Source organism: Penicillium subrubescens (assembly GCF_028828155.1).
Source record: "Penicillium subrubescens strain IBT 31985 chromosome Unknown utg000001l_segment0_segment0, whole genome shotgun sequence".
NCBI lineage: Eukaryota > Fungi > Ascomycota > Eurotiomycetes > Eurotiales > Aspergillaceae > Penicillium > Penicillium subrubescens.
The window spans coordinates 2996028-3022120 of NW_026643151.1; the positions used below are offsets into that span (position 1 = coordinate 2996028).

The window sequence follows — 26093 nt, forward strand, 5'->3', positions numbered from 1 at the left end:
AAGCGAAGATGATGGAGAATACGGACAAGATTCATGCAAGTGATGTTATCCGGGCCATATAAATCAACTCCCCAGGATGATTCATTTTCCTGATCCCACCCATCTTCACGTTGTCGGACATTTCACTCATCGGACCATCGGATCCTGTCCGATAGCTGGCTTGCACACTCCACCCCAGCCCCAGAGTGGGTTATCGGGGAGGATTCTCGGTGTAATGATCACATGAATCCGGAGATCAACTCTCGAATCCCGCCAGGTATTACCGGGGGAAGTTCACGGATGATCGGGTCATTCACCGACTCGCCTCGAACCAAACCCGAGAGGGCCCAAAGCACACGGCGGAAGACACGCAGGCCGGAAAATCGTTCCCCAAGAAGTGTAAGTAAAGCAGTACACTTGTTCACAATATTGGCATCGCGTAGAGGGAATGATGGCTTTCCTGCAGCCAAACAAACTATGACCACCCCCGCGTTGAAAATGTCATAGGCTTCCACAAAGCCTCCTAATTCACCACGGTCGGACCTTTGATATTCTTCCTCGATATAGTCCACACAACCCTTGATGAAATCATTTTCAATGCTGCTGGCACTGCGAACTAGATTGGGTTCAACAGTTACCGAGCCTTTGATTTTTAGAATTTCGATCATCGCCCGGCATGAGAGACGCATGATATGGACTGCCGGATATTTGGCGGCGGGATCACGCCCAGCAGCGCAGTCCTTCCAATAACACAAGTTACTATAATGGTATAAGACACTCTTGGAAGGGGAATCTCTGATGTTTGACATGAATCTTGCATGCGAGACAAGATGAAGAGCGAGGTCAGAATCCTGGGACGAGGCGGCGTTGTGATATTCTTCGGGGCTCTTTAGAATTCATAAGCGTGATACTCCAGAGAGATACTTGAGGAGGTCAACTCACCAAAACTGCTATGTCTTCATCTTCAATGCTGAATGGCCGATCCATTATCGTGCTGATGGTTCTGTACCCTCATTAGCAAGACTTCGGCGACCATTTCAATAAGAAATATTCACCGATCAAGGCTATAAAGGGTCCAAAAGACATTCCGTCTAGTTTTCAACATCTCAGGCGATATTTGAGTATCAGCGTCCACGTCTTTATGGAATCTGAAAGCGATTGCCTTCTTCATGGCTAGCCCCATCAAGTGCCATGCAGACCCACCAAGGGCGCTGTGCATTGAGTATATGATGAGTGATAGCATGCATTGAAGAATATCTAGTCTTGTTCCGTTATCGAGTATTCCGGGGAAGAGCTTCATGGAAGTAGCATGATAGTTACTGGCCAGCCCTTGGAGACTGCCCGATCCAGGAGAAAGTAGCGCGCCAGTGGCCAGAGACAAGTATAGATTGAATCTTTTGACGGGCGAGAGGCAGTCCACATGACTGTTGGCATCGTCTGATGTCTTGTACAATGTCTCAAAATCATCCAAGGTTTCGTTTGGATTGATGTGAAGGAACTGCACTCCTATTGTCTCGACAAAGCGAGTAATGAACGGTAGAGCCAGCAATCTGTTCGACGTCATCGACGAGTCAACCATCGCCGTTACACTCTGTCCATATGGATCTATGACTGAGTGCGCTGGATTGGCTCCGCTGAGAGACAGCGTTGACCGTAGCATACGCCCAATCGAAAGCTCCTGAGAGAGTCCACCAGTCTCGTCCCGAGGCTCTGCCATCGCACTCCTGGATAGAAATCGAATCTCACTCATCGCTGCCTGGACAGTGTGTTCCGTGGCATTTTGATCCCCCTCTGAAGATGCATCTTGACCGATATACATATGCTCCGTAGGTGCATTGCTATTTGGACGTGGTCGTTGGCAGCGTATGCGAGCCTCCAAGTCATCGCGCTTTCTTTTCAATGTCTCTACGTAACTATTTCAATTATCTTTAGTCATTGCCATGATGTATAGACCCTTAGGTGAGGGAAGGTACTGACCTGGGAACCGCAGCGTGGGAGAGACTGCCGCCGTTCTTCGTGATTGGCTCAATGGGGAACTTCCGACGAACACATCGCACGCCGACCCCTACGCACGCTGCACATTCGGGTAATTTTCGATCGCACTGTCTTCCGTTAACTGTCGGTACCGGGGTGGATAACCGGGATACCGTTATGCCGCTCGACGACAGTGCCTCTTCGGGTGCTTTCTTGACAGACCTTTTGTTTTCGCTTCCAGCATCTCTCACACGCTTGACCACGGGCTCGTGGAGTTGAGCCTGGTGAGCTGCTTCTCGTAACGCTACTTCCGGCTCTCATTGTCTGACCAGTAGTAAGGGGCGAAAACAGAATGCTTGTATGACTGGGGGAGTGACGGACGTCGGAAATCCAGCGACGTTCATCAACGGAAGAATGCCGGCCCCGGGGGCAGGTCTTGGTGAAGTGTGATTGGCTTTAGTTTTCCACCTCCACTCTGATGCGTTTGCCCCACCTATGAATATCAAAGAGTCAATAATATATTCTTATTGAGATTATAACCCCAACCTCACGTACAGCGGGGAGAACCTTCATCATGGAAGTCTCTCGATCAAACATGTGGGACACTCACATTCATTGTCTTGACCCGGTCCGTTATCCTTTCAAGCCTACTCGAACGTATACACCTCCTCCTGCTCCCCTGGAGGAATTGGCGACTCAAGTCAAGGCCGATCGGCTGGTTTTGGTGCAAGCATCAATAGAGAACGGTCACCATGGCATGGTGGACCATCTTCGTCGTATTCGTACAGAATTTCCCCACCTCCTTGCTCGTGGGATCATGTGTATGGATCAAAGTTGGACTACATTGTCAAATCAAGACATTGATGAGTTACATGATCTCGGTGTGCGCTGTGTTCGGATACATGGTTTCCTGGGGAAGTCCGTGCCCGACTCTTCCAGTTTGGAAGAGCAGTTCCGTCTATTTTCCCGCTCATATGCAGTTCGGAGATGGGGCTGGGGATTGTCAGCTCAGTTAAGCCTTGCCACATGGGCGTCGCTCTCAGAGTTTCTTGTCCATGACTCGGAAGTTTCCCGAATTCACATTATCGCTGATCATGTCGCCTGCTGCGCGCCCAAAGATATCGACACGCCGCAATTCGACGCAATTCTGAGGCTACTACAGACGGGACGGGTGTATGCCAAGGTTTCTTGTTTGTATCGACGGAGTCCAGATGAGATACGGAGAATGAAGCCGATAATTCAAAGTCTGGCAGATACTGCCTCTGATGCAATACTTTGGGGCAGCGACTGGCCCCATGTGGATAGCACTAAGGGATCGGATAGTCTTGCCTCGAAGCGAGTGGACATAGGCAAGGAGTTGGATATCCTACAGAGTTGGCTATCGAACGTCCAATGGCGAAAGATGCTTGTCGATACCCCAGAAAAGCTTTTCGCTAACTGAGATCGGTTTTACGGGGGTGGGGGACGGAAAAAACATCACTTATTCGTTGATTGTAAACGCCATGTATCCTAATTAAGAATCATTTTCCTCGTGCGCTCAATATGATTTTTCAATTATGAATTGAACTCGTTGTCGGAACAACTGAAATAGGGCCGTAATCACTTGGACAAAAACGATAGAAGAATGCATTTTATTGGATGAGCGGTAATAACTCTGGACATATGAATGTGGCAGAAACAGAAGATGAGGTGGAAATGAGCATACAGCACCACTTCACCGCCCGACAGAATTCGCCAACACCGTCGGCTCTGATAGTCTCGCACTGTCGGCAAAATTCCGAAGTGCTGTTCGAAAGTGCCAAGACTGGGGAAGAAAAAAGCATTGCTCTGGGGGAAATATCCTAGCGGGGGACCCAATATGGGCAATGACGACAACCGAGATATAAATACTATGTACCCTGGGCTAAGTCCCCAGACTGGATTTGGTCAACAACTTTGCACTTATATTTAATTATTTCTGCTCTGCAAGTTGAAATGTCCACACCCGTTTCATCACCTCTGCCAAACAGAGATCACCCGAAAATGGGAGGCAAAGATGTCTGGGTGGAAGATCGAGATGGTGATGCTCCCCTGGACGTGATGGCAATCTATCGCTCCTATGAGCCTGAGTACCGCCGAGATGTTGAGCTGAAACTACGCCGGAAAATCGATACTCGGATTCTACCTCTCGTGGTTATCATCTATCTGTTCAATTACCTGGACCGCAACTCCATCACCCAGGCTCGTCTGTATGGACTTCAGGAGGATACCGGTGTCAAGGGAGCGCAATACCAGACTGCAATCTCCATCTTCTCCGCAGGCTATATCATAATGCAGCTCCCGTCGACTATCCTGATGACAAAACTACGTCCTTCCATCTACCTGGTGAGAATTCATAACCCCTTTTGATCTCCTCCGGCATCGCTGATATATTACCCAGCCTACTTGCATTATTGTCTGGGCCATCACTAGTGGATGTACCGCCGCCGTTCACAACACCCCCGGATTATTAATGGTTCGGCTTTTCCTCGGTTTCGTGGAAGCCCCTTTCTTCCCTGGCGCTATCTATTTCCTTAGCTGCTGGTACACAAAGCGGGAAATTGGTGTCAGAATGGCGCTTCTGATCTGCGGTATCCTTCTTTCCAACGCCTTTGCTGGATTGATCTCAGCAGGAATCCTGTCTGGCATGAACGGTGTCGGCCACTTGGCATCCTGGAGGTGGCTATTCATTATTGAAGGGCTTGCCACGGTGGCTGTCGGTGTCATCGCCCTTTTTGTGTTGCCAGACTTTCCCAGCACTACGAAGTGGCTTAGCCATGAAGAAAAGGTGGTTGCTCAGGGTCGTCTTGCTGCTGACGCTGGTAGCGATTCCTTGCTGGACGAGGAAAAAGTGCCCATCACTCGCGGATTGATCTGGGCGGCAAAGGATCTTCGGACTTGGATGTTTGCCTGCCTTCAGATGGCTACCACTGCCTCCATTTCTTACTCCCACTTCTTCCCCACCCTGATCAAGCAGCTGGGATTCAAGAACAGTACTACCGTCTTGCTCCTAACCTCGCCACCTTACCTCGTTGCATTCTTCTGGGCTCTCTCGTGGGCATATGTGGCTGATAGGCGTCAGGTTCGCTCAATGCCGGCCGGAGTATCTGAGTGTCTTGCCATGGTTGGCACAATCCTCCTTATCGCCATTAAAGACTCCTTCTGGGCGCGCTATGGATTTACATTCCTCGTGTGTTGCGGTACATTTGGAGTCTATTCTACGACCTACGCATGGCTAAGCTCGACAATTACACAGCCACCAATCAAGAGAGCTATCGCTATTAGACATTGACATCTCCCACGGGACTCCCACCGTGGGACCTGGGACTTCCCGCCGTGGACGGGAGTTGGGACTAAGCTTTAGTCCCATGGGCGGGACTAGAAGGGCCGTGGGACTCCCATGGGAGTATGGGACTTCCCACGGGACTGTAAACAGTGCAAACAGTTAAGTCCTGCCACTTGCATAAATTGTGCGCTTTTCCTAGTATTTTTAAGTATTACACTTACTATATTACTCTAGATAGCTCTACAGATCCTTGATAGAGACTCAATAAAAGATAGGAAATGTAAGTTTATTCGTATGTTACATCGTAGTCATCTAAATTTCTTGGACGTTTCCTTGCCCTTCCAGACGTCCGCATTTGACTGTAGCTCTCCTTATCCTGTGGCAAAGGGGGTAGTTGAGGTTCAGTCTCATCTTCTTCTCTATAGGAATCTACACTCTTTCGTCTCTTTCCTAGAGCTCGCTGGCTACGTTAGGATGCAGCGGATAGTATATAGGCGTCGAAAGGAACGGAGTTTACCTTATGTATCTTATCTTCAGCCTCATCTTCACCTTCACCTTCATCTTCATCTTTATCTTCGTCTTCGTCTTCATCCTCATCCTCTTTATTGTCGCTGATTAGAACCGGGGTAAACTGGCCCAGTTTTGCCTCTCTTCGTAGCGCTGCTTGCTGTCTCTCTTCGGCGGTAGGCTCTTCCTCCTCGTCGGATTCACCTGTAATATCTGTTGTATCAAGATTAAACTCGGAGATACAGCGATATATTATAAGGTCTTGTACAGTGGTCTCGTTAAGACGACCCCGTCGATAGTGGCATACGTCACGAGCAGAGTTAAAAAGACGCTCTACACCAGCACCGCTAGCAGGGATAGTAAATATATCGCGTGCTATGCTTGCGAGTGTAGGATATTGATGCTTATGCTCCCTCTAGAAGTTACAGGGATTCTTGTTTAATGTGCCTGTTAAAGAAACGTTAGAATGAAAAACAAGCGGATATTCGAATAGAAGAAATATACCACTATTAAGATAATATATAAGCTCATCGTCAAATACAGGGCTAGTTCGTTTTTCTTGGGACTGGGAGGGCTCGGAAGGGTTATCATCCAAGAGCAGTTCAATATCATCCTTCTGCTAGGTAGAAGGTCGGCTAAACTGTGACTGCTCTGTCTCCTTTTGGCGCTGTTGGTAGGGCTCGAGGTATTTTTCTATGTAGCCTCGGTAGGTCTTGCGCTATTGGTAGTTGTTGTCGGACCATTCACGCTTCGAGAAGAATTGCAGCTTGTACCGCGGCGCAAGGATAGTGCCGATTGTATAGAGATTACTATGAGCGTCAGTCTGGCTATAATAGTCAGAGAGCTTTTGACGGCCTGCTTCAAGCGCCCTACGCATAGTTGCCTTCTAAGGAACCCGTTTCCGCTTCAGTTGGCTAATAGAGAAGTCAAAATGGTTAAACAGCTTGTTGTAGATTCTAAAGATCTGATGGATTGTAACATCTTTGATCTTAGAGATAGCCGTGGTCTACTGATGAAAGGGTTGGGTGATACAAAGAAGGTAGTCAACCTGCCGCCACTCTTCAGTGTTTAGTTTAAACTAAGGATAGTTATGCTCACTGCAGTACTTATCATACGCCTTTGAGAGCTGCTTAGCGCACTGAAGCATAAGGAATATTGAATTCCACCGCGTTTTGACATCCTGGATAGGGAGAAGCTTTGGTTCTTTACTTTGAAGGTTCAAGAACGCTTCTCGGCGCTGAGAACTAGCGTTAACACCTATAGCTAGGCCACGGACCTAATATTAATAAGTAGATAGGTCTTTAAAAGATAAGATAAACTGATAGATATAAGGTAAGACTTACTTTTGTAAGAGTATAGATAATACCTCGCTTTCGAAGGTGTTTTAGGGACGTATCCTGTTCAGCTGACCACTGCTGATCTATGCTCTTATTCTTTGGGTTAAGCTTTATCATCGTAAGGAGATCCTTTAGGCTGAGTTAGATAACATACGCTAAACAAGGAATTCGGACAATTGGTATATGGTTTGGAAGATCTAGGGCTTGTATTAACGTCTGTATGCTACTAACTAGAGTATCGTTATTCGATGCGTTATTAGTCGTAACAGCAAGCACCCGATCGATAATCTAATGCTCTTGTAGGTATTCTAATAGAACCTGGCTTAGATTAACACCGGAGTGCTTTCTATGTAAGGGTTCAAAGCCTAGAAGGATCTCCCGGTACTCCCAGTTTTGGTCGAGGAAGTAACTAGTAATTGCTATAAAGGCCTGTTGAAATGGAGATATCCAATAATCAAGAGTAATTGAAAGCTTCGTATTTGGTGGGAGGTCTGATAGGATACGATGCTGATCTTCTTGCACGATCTTTCGAAGACGACGTCGAGCAGTTCGAGGGGTAAGGAGTGTAGGGTTTGACGTAGCTAGCCGAGCTATTGATATAAGGTCGGCAAGGTCTTTATGCGCAAGGATTTGAAAAGGAAGGTTTGATTTAGTGATAAATCTGACCTGACATCGTTTCTATTGCTCCTCACTGAAAGATGGCTTCGAACGTGATGTGTTTTCGGCCTAGATTAGAAGAGTATATTATTAGTTTACTAGAGTTAAACAGTGGAATATTTATATTACTATGTATTCGATTGATTGCTGTAGTGTCTTCTGCCTTGCTGTATTATTTGCAGCTTTGATGCATGTTCCAGCTATGAAGTGGCGATTCATAGAATTAGTCCCGTTCGTAGTTCGCCCTGGGTGTGGAATAGTTTTTCTATATCTTCGGCACATAACCATTGCCTCGCCGGTGATATAGTTGGCTACTTGGTCAAAATGCTGCTAGATCTCAGCGGAGTGCTTTGTATCCTATCGCATCTTCTTTTGACGTGATCTTATCGTTATCGCAGCCTCAGTCTGTAACTACTAGATCACAAAGTCGTTTTTATTTATTTCGGTATATTTAACCCAGGGCTTCTTCCGATCAGAACCAAACCGCTCAAGGGTAGAAGGAAGAGTAAGAGGAGGTGTAAACTCAGAGGAGAGCGTAGGATATTGAGTTCGTTGATAATATGAACTCCCTGCTACGAAGGAGCTATTATCTAATTCGATATCGGTAAGGGGGTCTATAGGATCACTCTGATAGAGAGAGGAGGGCCTAGCGTTAGAAAATTGGCTGAATTGAGACATAGTTAAAGAAGAGAAGAGTGTGTAGCTAGGGGAGTTGAAAGAGAAAGGACTTTACCTTATAGAGAATTAGTAGTTGCGACCGGAGGAATTCAATAATATCCAGGGTGAATTCAGCTGAAAGATATAGTTGATCTATCATGATTGATAAGGAGACCTATAGTAGGCACTCTTCCGATTGGTTAGTCCCGTGGGAAACTCCTATACTCCTATGGGAAATCCTATGGGACCTTGTAGTCCCATTGATTTTCGGTCAGACCACGCCCCCCGACTTTCAAATTAGATAAAAAATATTTCACCTATATTTCAAACTGCTATTTCTGCACCCTCTTATATTACAAACTTACTAGTTTTGAATGTGAGATAGAAATTAGATAGCGTATACTACTATAAACACTTCTGATTAGCTAGCTTTCTTTTAAATAGAGCAGCATTAGTATTAAACAAAGAGATCTCGTTAGGGATGGTGCTGCGGTACTGACATAGAATATATATTTCCTGCTCTATATATTTCATCTACCGACATATCTTCTAAAATAATCATCCAGTGATTAAAATACTTTAAAAAAGATAGGAATCTTTAATTTCCAATACCTAATTAGCTATATACAATTAGATTTCATAAAATTTCCTAAGGAATATAGCTGAGTTAAGGGAGATGTTAAAGTAGTATACAAAACACTGTTTAATAACAGTAAAAAATTCAGATGAATCATCATTTTATCCATCCTATTCGGGAAAATAATGCAAAAATATGAGCTTGGCGGGACTCATGGGAGTCCCGTGGGACTCCCATGGGCGAACTAAGAGACTTGGTCCCGTGGGATTGATGGGACTAAGGTCATGGTCCCGTGGGAGTGGGACTAAATTTTTACTAGTCCCATGGGAGATGTCAATGTCTAATCGCTATAGGTATAGCAAACACCTGTGCTAATGTAGCATCTCTCTTTGCAAACTACTTTTGGCTGGATCAGTACGGGCCAACCTATCGTCAATCCTGGGGCTGTCTATTGGCATTCCAGGCACTGGGACTGACTTGCATCCTTACTCTCCGTTTCACACTTCAGCGGGCGAACAAGAAGTTTGAAAGCTTGTCCAATGAAGCTAATGTCACTGATACTCTGTTCATGGACCGCCTGAACGATGATGAGCGCAAGGGGGTGAATGGATTCAGATATGTCGTGTGATTAGAAGCCTGGTAGTAGATTTGAGTGCCAGTCCTTGCTAGTATTCTGCGATTTGTAGATAGTGAGTGGGTGGACAGCCATAGTCATGTGATCTCTTCTACATAAGATCCCCCCGCTGATTCCAATTTTCGCTTCCTACATTCCTTAGCGAGTCAATTTAATATCTACTTCCTGCTAAGCATTAACAGTATCGAATTAAATGTGAAACTTAACTGTATGCACAACTTTCTCCGTTCAAAAACAATCGATCCCTGGATACTGTTCTGTATGTTTGCCTTGTTTGCATTTATCTGGGGATGGCAGAAGTCACCTGATGGTGTCGACCCAGACAATGATTGCCGCCCACTTTTAGCAGAGTACTTTCCACCACTCCCATTTTCGAGACCTTTTACATTTCATGTAATCTTATTCTCGGGATGATACAGAACTACAAAGCCTGACGAGCAATGCGAGCTGTGACTCCAACCTGATGTAACGGGCCACATGAAACCCGAGACTTTGAAATGGAGCGCACCACGCCAGTCCTCGAACACTTGCCATTTCAGACCAGTGAAGACGCAAATCCACTCCCGCGTCTTCCAGCGTGCCGATTTTGCCACGCACGGAAAGCCAAGGTACAGTAAATTGATGCCCAATAATGACGTTCTTCTAAATTCGAACAAGTGTGACAACGCCCGTCCGAAATGCGGCTTATGCGTGAAACACGACGAGGAATGTATGACTCTGGGGCTGGACGAAAATGAGACATTCAGTAGACAGTTCGTCATGCTACCCCTGATTAAAATTTGATTCTCGATATTAATCTCGGGTAGATACATTGGAGACCTTGAGGAGGAGATCAGAGCACTTGAAAGACAAGCCCAGGCTTCTGACACAGCCAAACCACAAGCGATCTCGTCTCAAGACGCTCAAGGCTCAGACCAGCCTCTCAAAAGGCCCAAACAGTCCAAATTAAGAGATCTTGGTCGTCAAGACGACAGCCATTCACCGAACTTTGTGGAAGGAGGCGGTATCAGGTCCGTTCAACGAGATGGCACCTATATCGATGATTACCTACTTACATCAACCCTGCAGCTTTATGCGACACCTGGTAGCAGATTCTGGATGGCGTGAACACGATCCGACATTGCTCCAGAACTTGACGAGAAATCCTGGACCTGCTGAAGCTGGTATCAAACCGCATCCTCTTCCTCCACCTGAAGATGGTCGGAAGATCTTTGACAACTAGTGAGTGGCATCAGATCTTACAGCTGTTGGGGAAGCCTACAATCAACCTCGTTGGCTAACTGCATCAGCTTGAACGGCTCTCATGTCCAGAATCCATTCCTTCTGCGACGAGAAGTACAGAGGATCTGCGGCACTGTATTTTCGGTAGATCTCAAGGAGAACGAGAACGGGACCCAGCTAGATTTAACCCAGCATGTCTCAGATCACGATTTATTTCGTGCATTCATGATTCTGGCAGTAGGGTCTGTCGTTCCATATCGCAACGGAGTCATCGAACATCATCCATACGGATTCTATCTCTCGGCAATGAAGTATCTTGGCGACGGCATACTGTCGAAAGGCCTTGAGTCAATTCAGGATCTATTGCTTGTGGGACGATTTGCAATCTACCATCACATAGGTACAAATATTTTGCTGGTTGGATTGAAGGTCAAATGCTAATCTCTGGAAACCTGAGTAGGAACATCTATCTGGGAGATTCTCCGTCTGTGCATGCGCTTATGTGTCGAGCAGGGTCTCCACAAACCACCCTCCTCAACTTCCTCATGCAGCCTTTTGGAAGAGCAGCTTCAACGAAGGGTTTTCTGGGAGTGCTACATGATTGATCGTTATAGCTCTTCAACGCTGGATCGTCCGTGCGGCATCGCAGACAAATACATCAAGATTGGCTTTCCAGCGGACGCCAACGATGAGGATCTGGAGGCTGCGGACATCTCTCGGTCTTTTCCCAACTTGGATTCTTTCTGTGCAGCCTCATCCATCAATTCACCTTCGGGTAGCGGCAACACTGAGATGTCTGTTTTCTTTGCATGCCTCAGATTGCGCCAAATCACATCCAAAATACACTCTAAATTTGGCGACAAAGCGACGTCTACAACTACACGACATGAGGCTACAGCCAGAGGGGCAATTTACGGGGAGCTAGATCATCTCTTGAGTGAGCTACATGGATGGCGCTGCACCACTCCTTTATTCAACAACCCAAGGAGTTTGTACGAGATGCAAGACTGGTATGATCTTCTCTACTTTAGAGAGCGACTACAGCTAGTGAGGAAGGCCATTGACCTGGTCCCTAAGCTAAATGGAGTCCCGCCACGTGACCTGTTGTCACTGTGCCTTCAATGCGCAACTGGGGCCATCACCGCATTCTGGAAGCTCTTCGAGCCCAAAAAGATCACGTTTACAAGGAGCTATTTCCAAATGCTTTTTACAGCAGGACTGTCGATCATGTACAGCCTATCAGTGGTAGGTGATTTTGACCCTGCATCCATGAAGGCTGGCACGGAGGCCGTGACAACCTGCGAATACATCTTGAAGCAGATGGGTGTGAACCTGTCAGATGCAAAGCGTTATGTCGCTGTCTACGAGGCACTGCGGGGCTATGTCATTCGAAAATACAGTCGGAATTTGCAGATGGATCCGCAGCCTGAGCACGGCCTTTTGGCTTCAACACCACACTTCTACCAAAACCCCGCTCCTAATCTCGCGGTTTCTCATGATGAACGTAATACGGGTGATATCTCCGGCACCCGAATGCCGACATTCAACGGTGTCGGCTTTACCAACCACCACGCAGACCAGACTTCGGGGGACTTTCCGCTGCTCGATACACAACTAGCCGATCTTCCAATCATGCACGGCACAACCGACTCTCTCTATAACGATGCATCTATCTCCGACGGATCTGTCCTATCCTGGAATATCTTTGGGGATGATGCGCTATGGAACATGGAAGCTGGACTGAACGAATATGCGTATGGAGACCCACCAGCCACTTTGTACTTGGAAGATCCTTTTGATTTGCAGAATATCTTGTAATAAAATATAGTATAAATGGAATGTACATGATTAAAAAAACAGTGAAACAGCGCCGTAACTATTGCTTCGTTTTGGCCAGTCTTGAGCTGATCTCATTGTAGTTCTGCACGGTCTTCTTCATACCGTTCTGAAGGATAGCACCGTCCGCGGCACTTAATGACCAAGTCGCACCCATAGAGAACCACTTCTCCAGAAGATCAAGTCGGCCACCAATACCTCCGATACCAATTGGCTTTCCATACTTGTTGGCTGCGTTGATAGCCTTGGTGACCGAGTCGAGATATGCCGGGTCATCATACTTTCCGGGAATGCCCAGATCGGCACACAAATCATTGGAACCGATCAGAACACCATCAACACCATCAATAGCAAAGATTTCCTCTGCGATATCGACAGCACAAGGCGTCTCAATCATGGGAATGAGCATTGTCTGAGTGTTCATAGCCTGGTTCTGCTTGAGAGTAGGAACGTGCTGGAAGTTGAACACAGGCTGGTTATTTGTACATCCGCGAGCACCGAGCGGTGCGTACTTTGCGTGATGGACGAGATCGCGAACTTCCTGCACAGTCTCGATGTGGGGAACAACGACTGCGGCAGCGCCCGCGTCGAGAATGCGGCTGATGTGCCAGTGAGATTTGGAGGGAGAACGGACGACAGGAGAAATGCCGACGTAGTTGCAGGCCAGGATGAATTGGGCAAGTGGGCGAAAGTCGAGAGAACTGTGTTCGAGGTCGATAAAAACGGCGTGAAAACCGGCCATTTTGGCCATCATCGCCATCTCATTGCCCACCATGTATTTGATGGACATGAGTGGAGTGATCTCGCCATTGAGAATGCGAGTCCGGAAGGGATTCGGGATGGTGAAAGTTGGTTCTTTGATTGAGCCCATTGTGAATGATGTGAGGTTAATTCTGGTATATAGAAAGCCAAGATTTGTGGAATATGGAATTTCGTATCTATGGAATCGCGAAGTTATTTAAATGTAAGATTGACTCCAAGCATTGATGGTGACTACCTTGGCGGAGAATAGCCGACACTACGTCGGGAGTTTTCCGAAGGAACACTCGCAAGCATTCGTGTGGCGCTGCCGTCGAGGATAATCCATTTGCCGTGTCCGATTTCCAATTGGATTTTCGAGCCCGGATCTCGCTTGATGAATGCCGAGGAATATGTTACATGCAAATTTGAGTCGGCGGAATTTGGCCAAGTTCGATAATATTCGCTGTTTTCGGTCCCCCTCCCTGTCTTGCTCATCGTCGCAATGCTCAAGCTCGTCTGTTTTGCCTAGGCGCAAGTTTAGGGTCATGATGCAACTGGAACTTGTGCGACACTCCAAGATATGAAGATCGATACAAGAAGACTCCGATCTGACCAACGGGTTTATGAGACGAGGAGCCACCATTCTCACGAAGGTCTATCTTATCTTCAGGAGTATGATCGATATGGCCGTAAGCTCAACGGTGAGCCATTCCCACCGGCCGAGGAGGACCCGAGGTGGCAGAGCGGGCGGACGGGGCGACAGAGATAACCGCAGCAGGGCCAGCGCAGTCGCAATCTACTCATATTTTAAGCATATCTAGCAAGAAGATCATACCTCACAGGAGGTAAGATTACGTTGAGAACTCGAGTGAATTGTTGATTTTACAGGTCGAATGCTTGAGACCCCTGCTATGATCTTACACTGTTTCGACGTCCCGAAAAGGACAATGGCATCCAGGATTCCAGCTTCCTCTCACACCCGGCCTGACGGGTCTACCCTCTCGACATGCTCAGCGACCCCGTCCCTGCGTTCCGCCATCTCTACCTTGTCATCCTCAACTTGTCCATCACGCCCTTCAGCATCCTGATTACCATACAGCCCGATCTGATACCAAGGTAAGGCAAACAAATGATCCATGCTCTCTAGTGATCGCCCCGCCGTTTCAGGAATACTAAACCACACCCAAATCCCGCCTAAAATTGTTACTGCAGCGAAGGACCAAAACGCGCCGCTGGGGTTGATCCCTCCTTTTGCCGTGGACAATAACATATTAGGCACAGCCCGCGAGTTGCCGTACTGGTTAACAAAGTGCAGCGTCATCGCCAACGAGGTCGCCAGCGCGCGGATACGCAGTGGAAACAGCTCGGCCGTGAGAAGATACTGCATCGAGTTCCAACCGAGAGCCCACCCAAAACCCGAGAGATAAATCATAGAAATCGCGCCTTCGCTAGCGCGTTTTTTATTCTTTGGGAGCTTGAAGCCCTCTACCACGCCCATTTCCGGGACGGCGGTTAAGAACCCGGCGATGTAGACCATAGAGATAGCTTGGAGGGTGATGCCGAGGAGGAGGGCTCGCTTGCGTCCGATAACGTCTACTAGGAACAAGGCGCAGATAATCGCCGCAATTAGCTTAACTATCCCGAAGACGGCCGTGACTAGTAGGTTCGTGTTGTTGCCTGTGATGCCTAAGAGTTTGAAAAGATCTGTTGCGTAGACGGTGATACTGCCCGCGCCGGTCCATTGCGATAGAATCTGGACCATGAAAGTGAGATAGATCCGGTAGAGATTCGACGGAGCTAGGAAGGTTTCCTTGAGTACTCCGATGGGTCCTGTCCCTAAGGCGGCTTCTAACTCTGCTTCGTGCGATGCCTGGATGGCGGTGATTTCGCGCGTGATGAATTCGTGGTCCTGAGGGAGATGACGGATGCGCGAGAGATTGTGGAATGCTTGGTCGAGTTGGCCTTCCTTCACTAGGTATCGAGGAGATTCGTATTGTAGGAATGAGAGGAGGAAAATCACGCCGGCGAACATGATATGGAGACTTGTGGGGACCAGCTAAGGAGTCTTAGTACTTGTCGTAGGACAGTCGTAGACACATACCCATCGATTGTGATTTGCGTCGCCTAAGTTGACCTTTTCAGTTATTAACACGCTATCTTTCAACGATATGGATGAATCTCACCGCGCAGCCATAGTTGGCAAAGTACGCAAGCACAATTCCCAGATAAACGAACCCAGTGAACACGCAGGTACATATACCGCGGACGGACGCGGGTGCCTGGTATTCTCATTCCGTTAATGTTTAGATCATCTCATCGCACTTGTGGAGTCACTCACGATTTCAGCAAGGTAGACAGGTCCTACTACTACTGTCTGCCCAACACCAAGCCCAGCGATGAAGCGCCCAGCGTACACAGCAGCTAGGCTACCACCGTTGCCCATGAAGATAGCAATTCCAAGAATCCACACTAGGCAGAGCTGACGAGTTGCCCATATCCGGCCGATACGGTCAAAGACTAGGAAGGCACTTTATACAAATGCTTAGCACAGTCATGAAGAAGTAGTAGAAGAGGGAGGGCAAACATACAACAGAGAACCCCCAACAGATCCAAGCTGAACCATTGCCGAGACATTCCCTTTGATATTGGTTTGCTCCACTTTGCTGTAAGTCTCGTAATGGATGTATCGTTGAAAGTCTTTGGAGTTGAACGCGCCTGAGATTAAACCTTCGTCAACACCGCGAGCAGCGCCCATCAGGCCGAATGAGAAAACTGCAAAGAATAGTCGCCAATTAAAGACTTCCTTAGGCTCAGGGAGGTTCTTCAGGCGGAATATGTTGACTGGCTTTTTGACTCCAGTCATCATGGAAGTGGTCAGATGTGACTTGGTACTGTATGAGAGAGAAACAGAGATGTAGAAAGGAGATGTCCGTGCAAGACGACAAGAGGGAGACGCGCGTTGGTGACTATATAGCTACCAGAGAGTCGTCCGTGCGATGCCAAGTACATGGGGAAGTTGGGGGGTCTGGGGTGAATCTGGGGTCAGAGGGGAAACGGGGTTTATCCTACTTCCATGTAGCTTTCGGACATTCAATGACCGCGGTCTGGGCTCATTGAATTTCGGCCTGTGAGATTCCTAAGTTTGTAGCTAAGCCATAATTGATGTTGTGGACTAGAGCTGCCACTTCGAGACTGGTCGTCGTTATGAGTAGCGGATGTCTTAACTATCCCAAGTGAGGTATTTTAATAGGTGAGCTTATACATTCCTGAAGGTCCAGTGGTGTCAGAGACCTCGCTCGCGAAGTCCTAAAAATAATGGTGATGATGATTCTTGTTGACGGACGCATATTAGCCCTGAGTGGGTCTCTTGTCCCCACTACGATGTGTGTGGAGGGATCAGACGGAGACTCATTCTCCGTATGCGTGACCACTCACGTAGGAGGGCAAGGTGGAACCAGCGCCAAGGTCAATATCAATGAGTTCTTGGCTATAGGTCTGAGACCTCGAGATCCTGCTCTCAGAGCTTTAGGGGACGCGAAGACAACGGAAAGGATTGGGCGAGCAGGCTGAAAGAATAGACCTGGCCCCCTATACCGCCCAGGACTTCATGGCCGATCTCGACAAAGTTTGCATGGGCAGATCTGATCCCGCGCTTGCTAAAGCTCTTGTTGAGGACTCGAATTCAACCATCAAGTGGCTGGCTAGCCACGGTATTCGCTTCCATCTTTCATTCAATCGGCAAGCCTACGAGGTCGATGGGAGGCTCAAGTTTTGGGGAGGCCTCTGTCTCAAAACAGAGGATGGTGGTAAAAGCCTGATCGCCGACTACCGAGCTGCCACCGAGAGATGCAAGATTGACGTATCTTGGTCAACTACGCTCGTGGGAATCCAGCAAGACCCACACAGTGAGAGCTATCTGGTCTCCGTCAAGATTGGAGAAAAGGACTATGTGATCCAGGCCACCGCCGTGATCCTAGCAGCTGGTGGGTTTGAAGCAAATGCTCGCATGCGCAGCCAGTTCCTCGGCCCTGGCTGGGACCTCGCCAAGGTTCGTGGAACTCCTTACAATACCGGCGACGGCCTTGAAGTGGCTATGCACCAGCTTGGAGCGCAGCCCGTCGGTAACTGGTCTGGTTGCCACTCTGTTGCATGGGATGCCAACGCAGACGCGGATACCGGCGACCGCATTGCTTCCAATGAGTACACCAAGTCCGGATATCCTCTCGGGTTGATGTTGAATATTGATGGTCGGCGATTTGTCGATGAGGGAATCGACTTGCGAAACTATACCTATGCGAAGTTCGGCCGAGCAATCCTCCAGCAGCCAGAACATCTCGCCTTTCAGGTGTGGGACTCTCAGATGAAGCCTTGGCTTCGATCAGAAGAGTACCGCGAGGAGCGTGTTGAGCACATTACTGCCGAGACACTGGAGGAACTTGCTGAAAAATGTGGACATCGCGGTCTCCGTGACAAGGAGGCCTTTGTTCGTACCATCAAAGAGTACAACCAAGCTGTCTATGCTCATCGCCGCGAAAATCTATCAGCCAAATGGGACCCCACGATCAAGGATGGCCTGTCTACCCAATCCTCTCAGAAAGAACTGGCCATCGCCAAATCAAACTGGGCACTTCCACTGGATCAGGCTCCATATCTTGCTGTCAAAGTCACCTGTGGCATCACTTTTACATTTGGCGGTCTTAAGGTCGACCCGCAGACAGCACAACTGATCGACGCGTCTACTGGTCGTCCGATTCCGGGGATTTTCTGCGTCGGCGAGATGCTTGGTGGTCTCTTCTACTCGAACTATCCGGGTGGAAGTGGCCTGACATCAGGTGCCGTATTTGGTCGCAGGGCTGGCAAGGCAGCCTCGGCTCATGCTGTTCGTGCTCGAACTGGAAGATCGCAGCAAAGTGAGAGCGAGGAGGTCTTCCGCATAACTTCGTCGACCAGCAAGCTTTGAATAGCGTTTTGCACTCCACAGGAATTTGATTCTCTGCCAAATAGATGTACCTTGTATCAATCTTGACAGCAAATACTCATTGCTTCCAGACACCTGAAAGTAGGCAGCTTCGTCCATAAAAAGCAAAACCCCCTTGATAGATGTTCCAACTGTTTGACTTGGGTACCAATGGGTCTCACTGTTGGTATCTACGCATATGAACAGGGGTACCATAATGGAAATGGTCTGTCCGCGGGCCTAGAGGGTCTCTCCATCACGGTCGATGTTCTCATGGAGAAGGGTTCGATACTTCGGGAACTACAATCTCCAAGTCATTCCGTTAAAGTTTCGCTGGGCCGGATGTCTTCCACCCCTGCCGATGCCTATCCTTTTGACCCGTCCAGAGCCTCTGCCAGCCTGCGTCTTGTCGAGGGCGAAAATGCTTTGTTAGAACGCGACTTTGTTCTAGTCGCCAAGGATGATGGGTTGGATAACCCCCGAGCCCTGCTTGAAGTCCATTCCACAGTTCCAGGCCAGCGGGCTCTGATGGCCACATTGGTTCCCCAATTCAGCCTACCACCAGCTCAACCAGAAATCGTCTTCGTGATTGACCGCAGTGGAAGTATGAGTGACAAAATTGTCACATTACAGGAAGCCCTTCGGATATTTCTCAAATCGCTGCCGATTGGCATTACGTTGAACATTTGCTCCTTTGGGTCCAGCTTTACCTTCCTTTGGCCAACCAGCAGAGTTTACGACGCATCGAGTCTAAATGACGCCTTGCACTTTGTGTCCACTATCAGTGCCAACATGGGCGGTACGGAGATGCAATCGGCCGTCGTTGCCGCTGTCACAAATCGTCTCAAAGGCAAGGATCTGGAAGTTATTCTACTCACTGATGGTCAAATTTTCAATCAACAGCAGCTATTCAACTTCGTTCCTACATCCGCCGCCGACAATACCGCTCGCTTGTTTTCTCTTGCCATCGGAGACGCCGCATCCCATTCGCTCGTTGAGGGTATCGCGCGAGCTGGAAATGGCTTCTCTCAGTCTGTGATTGAATATGAAGAGTTGGATTCGAAGGTAATAAGAATGCTGAAGGGTGCACTAATTCCTCACATCTTTGACTACACGCTCGAGGTACAGTATGACGGTAAGGACGATGATTTCGAGGCCGTTGATACCGACGAGCCTATGTCGGACTCGGAGACCGAAGTTGCAGCCGAGACCCCTGAAGCATCACCACAAACTACCGTGCAGCAACCTATCTCCTTCTTCGATACCAGCTTGAAAGGATCAGATGCAGAGTTTGGATCCCGCCAGCAGGCAGATGACAAGAATGTTCCCAATATGCTTCCCCCTCGAGCTCTTCAGGCGCCTTACAAAATTCCATCCCTTTACCCCTTCATCAGAACTACGGTCTATCTCCTGCTAGACCCCAGGTCTTCACATCGCACTCCATAATCACTTATCTTCCGTGCTACCTCGAAGTTCGGCCCTCTGGAATTGCAAATCCCCATCAGCAATTCCGGTAAGGGGGAGACAATTCATCACCTTGCGTCACGCAAAGCAATGATTGAACTAGAGGAAAATCACGGCTGGCTTCAAGACACGCGGGATGCGGCGGGCAATCCATTCCAGCAATTACACTCAGAAACACAGCAGAAACTCGCAGCGCATGAGTGCCAGAGCCTAGGAATCAAATATCAGGTTACTGGAAAGTACTGCTCATTTGTTGCACTCGAAAGTGATGCATCCTCTAGCTCAGAGGAGACACAAAAGCCGACTGAGACTGAGACACAAAAGCTGCCGGTCCGAACCCGCCACCGCGCATTTGAGAGTGCTCGAGGCCTGCATTGCCTGGGTCTGGGTCGGGGGCCCCGATGCTGATGGCCTGTTATGAAGATTCAAGCGCACCAGGGCCTCGCGCTCCAGCAATGGGAGGCTGTGCGTTACTTGAAGCTAGCAATGCGAGACAAATGGTTCAGATGCAAGCAAGCCCGGTATTTGCCAGAACACCACCTCCTCCTCCACCTGCGCCAGGGGCAAGTCTCTCTGGTGCAGTTGCCGAAGCCCCAATGGAGCAAAATCTCCGTATGGTTTCGTCGCCTGTGTCCTCTTTTGGAGCTCCTTCACCGCCTCCGTCAAGCCAACCTGCCTTTGGGGCATTTGGTCAAGCTCAACCTTTGGCCCAAAGTGCTTTTGAGGCCCCACCTGGAGACCTCTTTGGCTCATCGACTCAACCCTCAACAGGTGGCTCACTCTTTGGAAGAGCCAGCTCTGGTTCGAACCCGTTTGCCAATATCACTGTTCCAACACCCCTTTCTATGCCAAGTCAGAAAAAGGCATCACTGACCGCTAGACAAGAGCCGGATAATGCAAAGCCAGCACAACTCACAAAACCTTCAAAAGTACACGCCCTCGTTGGATTGCAAACTTTTGAAGGAAACTGGGAATGGGCACAGAGTTTATTTGATGTCCTCGGATACAATATGGCAGATATTCAAGTGCGGGTCCTCCACTTGCTGCAGGTGGAAAGTCTTGGCACGGATGCCGCGAACATCGTTGCTACCGTGCTAGCAGGCGCATTCCTTTTGAATAAGAATGCGGATTCTCGGAGTGTTTGGGAGTTAGTCTATGATAAAGTTGAATTCTGGGTTTCTAAAATATTGGATCAAGTTTGTTTCCAGGTCATTGAAGCTCACAAGAACGAGATCATGGCTCTGGTTTGATGTCAAGTCTCCACTCTGTTCGACTTCACTTACAAAATCGAAAAAGAAGAATGATAGGGCTAGTAGAGAGATAGTTGCTCAAAGAGTCGTTGAAATTAAATCACATTTTCAATATTTCATTTAGCCGCCAAGTAAAAATTTATAGATATGAACTAATTTCTAGCTTGAGATAAATGTAGTGGGAATACTCTCTTAGAACCCTAGCTTAGCAGGAACATCCCGAGAACGCATCCGGCATTTCAAGCCGTGTTGCTTAGCAAACCAATAAGTTTCAACACGCCACTCTGGCTCGTCAGACGCCCACTCAATTTCAAAATGACGAATTAAAAGTGGAACGAGTTTTCCCATTTCCATAATAGAGATGTTCTTCCCAATACACGTTCGAGATCCATAGCCGAACTGGTGGTTCAGTCAGAGCAATTCTAGTACAGCGATAACAAGGCGGCACTTACAGTCATCAAATGCCGATCCATCAGCTTAATCTTCTCTTCGTGAGATTCAATCCACCTCTCTGGTCGGAATGATGCGGCATCTTCGCCGAAGATAGATTTGTCGTGATGAATCACGGCAGCGTTCACCCCGACGATTGTACCAGCCTCGAGATGGGTGCCACAAAGCAGGGTCCCGCCTTCAGGAACAACCCTCTCGAGGGGGTATGATACTCCCGGATGACATCGCATTGCTTCTTTCATTGCCGCTTGTCTGTTTGACTTGTTAACTCGGATCTTCTAAGTCTTGGCTTTCATGAGTAGGGCTACTTACAGGTAAGGAAGCTCGAGACACTCGGCGTATGTGATGTAAGGTGATAGTTTCCCGTTGTTATCTGCATCATCTACTTCCTTCTGTAGTTTCTTGTAGGCTGATCGATTTTGAAGAAGATAGTAAATAATCGCGCGGAGCGAGATAGCCGTGGTATCGCTACCTGCAAGTCTAAGGTGGGAGGTCAGTAATACAAGGTCAAAATTTTCAGGTAACCAACGATTATTTCGTACAGATTGTTGCTGAGATGGTTCATCATGTCACGGTTAGACATTGGCTTTCCCTTTCTCTCTTCACTTCGAAGCCAAGCCAGGAAATCCGGTCGTTCCCCATGTTTTTGGGTCTGACGGTCATACTCATTAATGCATTCTTGCGTAATCTGTAGGAATCCAATCTTTAGCATTTGAATTAACAAAGAAAATCTCTTGAAGCTTTACCTCCACCATTGTCCGAAGTGGATCTGCCACTTTGAAGAAAGGCTGTGCTGTCAAAAGCTTTGAAACCCAAAGATTACCCATCAACCACCCATGCAAGGATGGTACTTGACTGACAATCCCTGCATATTGCAGTCCCGACTCAAGACCGCCAATCATATTTTGTACGTCTTCGCGTTTCTCCATGAATCCAAATCGACGTCGGAATGTGATAGCCCCAATGACATCAAATGCGTACCATTGTAGCCAGACTCCAAGGTCAATTTGCTGGCCCTCGAGATCCTTCATTGCATCGACGAATATCTTCGTACATTCATCTGTAAATGGCTCGAGAGACTTGATCGAAGACATAGAGAACTTTTGGGCCACCGGTCGTCGCAGAGCTTGATGCGCCACTGGATCCCTGACCGTAAACATGCTCGGCATGACTTTGTCTTCAAAGAAGGGGCTGAAGGTGTCATAGAAGGCAGACTGGTAGAGGTCTTGGGTTACTTATAAATCATGATTATCGAATCGAGTGGGGAAGTACCTTGAAAAATTTGCTGTTGATCCCGTATATGATTGGAACTGCTTTTGAGTCGGAAATGTCTACAGTATTAGGTCCAGTGCGTACGATAGGACCGTATTTATTGTGAAGCTTCCGATAGTAGACCGGTGCATCGCCTTTGGATAGCTTCACAAGTCGATAAAAAGGTGAAAATCGAGCGAGAAGGGGCCCTGGAATTGATCTGAGACCTGGCTTGAAAGCAGCCACAATTGACGGAACGAGTATAGCCAACGCCAATACAACAACGGCAAGGGTCGCCCAATCTCGGCACTGTTGTTGCAACGTCGATATGATCCCCATGTTGAAGGTGTTACTTTACTTTAAAACCAACCTGGAGCCTGAAACGTCTGATGAGAGCATCCAAGTGAGTCAATTAAACTTCATATATAGCAAGCAAGTGATATGTATAGTGATCGTTCTCCCCGCATTTTCAGACTTCGGTTCGTGCGGAGTAAGATCCCCGCGTTTAGTGAATATAAACCATCGGGGAAAATTTTGTGGGATCTATCTTCCCGCTAACATGAACAAACAAGGTCCCACAGTGGCTAGATTTTGTCTCTCGAGATACAAAATAGATTTCGTGAAGAAGCCTTCGATTGCCATTTCATCCCCAATCACCAAGCTATCTTCCGTCCTCTGAATACATAGGTTGATTTTTCGATCGTCATGGAAGACTCCACGTGTTAACGTCTGTCTAACATGTCTTGGGCATTGGTCAATAGAATGCGCTTTTGCGTCTCGGCTCCAAAGTCGGTCTTCAGCCCGTCGTCCAATCTCTTCGCCAAAGACTTTGCAAGCGGAGCTGGGGTGAATGGATAATCACTCCCGTAAAGTAATCTGGTGGTGTCCATATGTCGGAGGAGACCATGGATTTGATCTGGAAATGGTACACCAGCAAGGTCAATGTAGAAGCGAGTCTGAAGTAGATTTTTGATTGTTTTGAGTGTCATCAGTTCTCCGTCCTCGATCAAGAACTGAGAAAATTCCGCAATACGTGCCTTTGGGAAAGGTTTGTTAGCAAACAAACTGAGATTTTCCAGTAACTCGTGCATCGATTAAAAGATCGTACGAGCAATAAAAAGAAGACTTCTATCTTACCGCAATCGGTGGGAAGGTTGCACCACAGTGGCATATTAAGAATTTGATACCTGGGCATCGAGTAACTGTACCAGATGTCAAAAGACTGGTAAGGGCTCGAGTGGTGTCGAACATGAACTCCATGAGCGGACTGGGAACTCCAGCAAGGGGATTCACGTGTTCGACCGACCCCGTTCCCCGTTGAAGGTTGCAACTGGTAGGGTGAAAGAACACGATAGTCTTCCTTTCGCTCAGCTTGTCATAGATACGACAGAATCGCGGATCTCCAGGGTAAATTCCATGGGAGTTAGTCATAATCTGAAATCCCACAGCACCCAAGTGGTCGATAGCGTAATCGATCTCAGCGAGAGAGCCTTCAACATCTGGAAGTGGAAGCGATGCGAAGAAGTGGAAATATTGCTTGTACTTGGTGCAGACCTCTGACATGTATTCGTTCACCTCTCTTGTCAAAGACCGGGCCTTCTGGTCGTCGCTGGGAAATAGATGAGTACCTGGAGACGACATGCTGAGTATTGACCTTGAAATGCCTAGGTCTTTCATCACTGCGATATGCGTCTCGGGGTCCCAGTCCTATATTTTGCTTGAGAGATGAAATGAACTAAGGATCTTGAAATTCTTACAGGGATTTTCGGCATGCCATCTGGCTTTCCTCTTCCTGCAAAATCATTCTGTAGACAACACTCTCGATAAGCCGGTGGCACGCAGTGAGCGTGCACATCTATTCTATCCATTCTGTCTAGATACTGTGTTGTTTGATAGTATGTTGTGTTTCATCCGGGTACAAGCAAAGAGGACACCCCGCAAGATGGTTTGAGATGTTCTTTTTTCACCTACGCGGGGTAGCCCATAGATCCCGCAAATGATTCAAAGCCGACAACGCCCCAAGTCGCGGTCAGAATCGATGCGGGGCCGGCAATCAAACAGCCGTGATGTGGCAGTTTAAATCATTGGCCGCGACTCAATCAACCTGCATATCTCGATCTATTGCAGTAGGCAGATATCGGCCACAGCAGCACACCGCACTGTCTTGGCGCATAGTTTTGGTGTAAATACGTAGCAGTGAACAGGTATGCCAATCACAGCTAAATTGCATGTTGTCGCAGTTATCCTTCAATAATGCGAGTTTTCTGACACCCAGATAAACCATGAGGTCTTTTCTGCAATAAAAATTAATCAGCTTCTATTTCATCCTTAGGAATAGTGTGATAGGGATAGTAAAATTAAGTGTGAGCGAGGGTAGGAGGGTAGCAAAAAGGTGATAGTGATGGGGGTGGCGATAAAATCTTTATAGGGGATATCAGCAAAGAGGGGGGTATTAGAAAATATTAGTATATATATTCACAGGGGAGGGAATTGGCAGATGGTGGGCATCATTCAGCTATCGTATTACATAGACACTTGGCATCCTAATTGGGCATAGGGTGTGCGATTCGCAACGCTCCTATATAGAAAAGATTCAAGCTGAAATTAGGTCAAGAAACAACGCTCCAAGTGTGTTGGTGATTATTACGAGCAAACATTTTGGTGGATCATTTCCGAGGTTCTCTTGGTTTTTTCGATCTGAACTAGTAGTTGCCTTCATCCCCTCAATTATTTCCAGATAAGACTGAAGAATGTACCGCAGCTCTCTAAATTGTAGGTGAAGAAAACTTCTCCAGCCGTTGCTAAAGGTAGCTAGTTCATCTCGTGGTCGAATCTGGCAAGTTTAGTAGGTTAAAAACTTGACCCTAGAATTGATCAACGAAAACAGGCCAACAACTTGCAGGATACTAATGTAAACTTCATTTATCCCAGGATACACCGACGAAGATATCCAGCTGTATATATCGCCATACTACTCAAAAACCAAGCTCAGGCAAGAATTTCTTGTTAGGCAGACCACCCAGGTAACGGCAAAATTGAACCCCGCAGTTGAGGACATAAACGCTCGGTTTCATTTGCGGAATGAACGGAGTAGGTAGTGATTGAATCAAGCGGGGGTTCAAGCGGGGGTTCAAGCGGGAGGCGAGCATGAACGGTGTTCTACGACAATTAGGGACTAAAGAAATTCAGGGATACCTTTGCGTAGCTACATTGAGTGTCCACCTGTTTTCCTTTTCATTGTTGGTTGATGGCAACGTTAGTTTTTCTTTCCTTTTGATATCGTCTGAATTTGAGCAG

At 47.7% G+C, this 26093-nt stretch overlaps 11 protein-coding genes across 11 annotated transcripts; 6 read left to right on the plus strand and 5 right to left on the minus strand.

The window, feature by feature from the left end:
* Nucleotides 1-218: 218 nt before the first annotated feature.
* On the minus strand, nt 219-2274 carry N7473_001019 (uncharacterized protein; the record flags this gene model as incomplete). The annotated part of the gene is made up of 5 exons (XM_057146959.1): nt 219-866; nt 922-982; nt 1035-1892; nt 1957-2081; nt 2176-2274. 5 exons carry the CDS (start codon nt 2272-2274, stop codon nt 219-221), a joined length of 1791 nt encoding a protein of 596 aa, XP_057014845.1.
* A 253-nt stretch (nt 2275-2527) lies between these two features.
* N7473_001020 (uncharacterized protein) lies at nt 2528-3394 on the plus strand (the record flags this gene model as incomplete). Its single annotated transcript, XM_057146960.1, has 1 exon — nt 2528-3394. The coding sequence occupies one exon, from the start codon at nt 2528-2530 to the stop codon at nt 3392-3394; it is 867 nt and encodes a 288-aa protein (XP_057014846.1).
* Nucleotides 3395-3975: 581 nt separating this feature from the next.
* N7473_001021 (uncharacterized protein) lies at nt 3976-5263 on the plus strand (the record flags this gene model as incomplete). Its single annotated transcript, XM_057146961.1, has 2 exons — nt 3976-4317; nt 4373-5263. The coding sequence occupies 2 exons, from the start codon at nt 3976-3978 to the stop codon at nt 5261-5263; spliced, it is 1233 nt and encodes a 410-aa protein (XP_057014847.1).
* Nucleotides 5264-10123: 4860 nt separating this feature from the next.
* N7473_001022 (uncharacterized protein) lies at nt 10124-12665 on the plus strand (the record flags this gene model as incomplete). The annotated part of the gene is made up of 6 exons (XM_057146962.1): nt 10124-10234; nt 10284-10378; nt 10433-10636; nt 10695-10847; nt 10916-11247; nt 11308-12665. 6 exons carry the CDS (start codon nt 10124-10126, stop codon nt 12663-12665), a joined length of 2253 nt encoding a protein of 750 aa, XP_057014848.1.
* A 58-nt stretch (nt 12666-12723) lies between these two features.
* Nucleotides 12724-13554, minus strand: N7473_001023 (HpcH/HpaI aldolase family protein; the record flags this gene model as incomplete). Its single annotated transcript, XM_057146963.1, has 1 exon — nt 12724-13554. One exon carries the CDS (start codon nt 13552-13554, stop codon nt 12724-12726), a length of 831 nt encoding a protein of 276 aa, XP_057014849.1.
* Nucleotides 13555-14397: 843 nt separating this feature from the next.
* N7473_001024 (uncharacterized protein) lies at nt 14398-16290 on the minus strand (the record flags this gene model as incomplete). The annotated part of the gene is made up of 5 exons (XM_057146964.1): nt 14398-15480; nt 15526-15558; nt 15608-15703; nt 15763-15952; nt 16013-16290. 5 exons carry the CDS (start codon nt 16288-16290, stop codon nt 14398-14400), a joined length of 1680 nt encoding a protein of 559 aa, XP_057014850.1.
* Nucleotides 16291-17031: 741 nt separating this feature from the next.
* N7473_001025 (uncharacterized protein) lies at nt 17032-18384 on the plus strand (the record flags this gene model as incomplete). Its single annotated transcript, XM_057146965.1, has 1 exon — nt 17032-18384. One exon carries the CDS (start codon nt 17032-17034, stop codon nt 18382-18384), a length of 1353 nt encoding a protein of 450 aa, XP_057014851.1.
* A 168-nt stretch (nt 18385-18552) lies between these two features.
* Nucleotides 18553-19827, plus strand: N7473_001026 (uncharacterized protein; the record flags this gene model as incomplete). Its single annotated transcript, XM_057146966.1, has 1 exon — nt 18553-19827. The coding sequence occupies one exon, from the start codon at nt 18553-18555 to the stop codon at nt 19825-19827; it is 1275 nt and encodes a 424-aa protein (XP_057014852.1).
* A 108-nt stretch (nt 19828-19935) lies between these two features.
* N7473_001027 (nucleoporin FG repeat-containing protein) lies at nt 19936-21095 on the plus strand (the record flags this gene model as incomplete). Its single annotated transcript, XM_057146967.1, has 3 exons — nt 19936-20227; nt 20276-20310; nt 20352-21095. The coding sequence occupies 3 exons, from the start codon at nt 19936-19938 to the stop codon at nt 21093-21095; spliced, it is 1071 nt and encodes a 356-aa protein (XP_057014853.1).
* Nucleotides 21096-21287: 192 nt separating this feature from the next.
* N7473_001028 (cytochrome P450) lies at nt 21288-23135 on the minus strand (the record flags this gene model as incomplete). Its single annotated transcript, XM_057146968.1, has 6 exons — nt 21288-21494; nt 21548-21797; nt 21858-22025; nt 22088-22233; nt 22292-22759; nt 22818-23135. The coding sequence occupies 6 exons, from the start codon at nt 23133-23135 to the stop codon at nt 21288-21290; spliced, it is 1557 nt and encodes a 518-aa protein (XP_057014854.1).
* A 383-nt stretch (nt 23136-23518) lies between these two features.
* N7473_001029 (amidohydrolase family protein) lies at nt 23519-24664 on the minus strand (the record flags this gene model as incomplete). Its single annotated transcript, XM_057146969.1, has 3 exons — nt 23519-23833; nt 23934-24503; nt 24554-24664. The coding sequence occupies 3 exons, from the start codon at nt 24662-24664 to the stop codon at nt 23519-23521; spliced, it is 996 nt and encodes a 331-aa protein (XP_057014855.1).
* Nucleotides 24665-26093: the final 1429 nt, after the last annotated feature.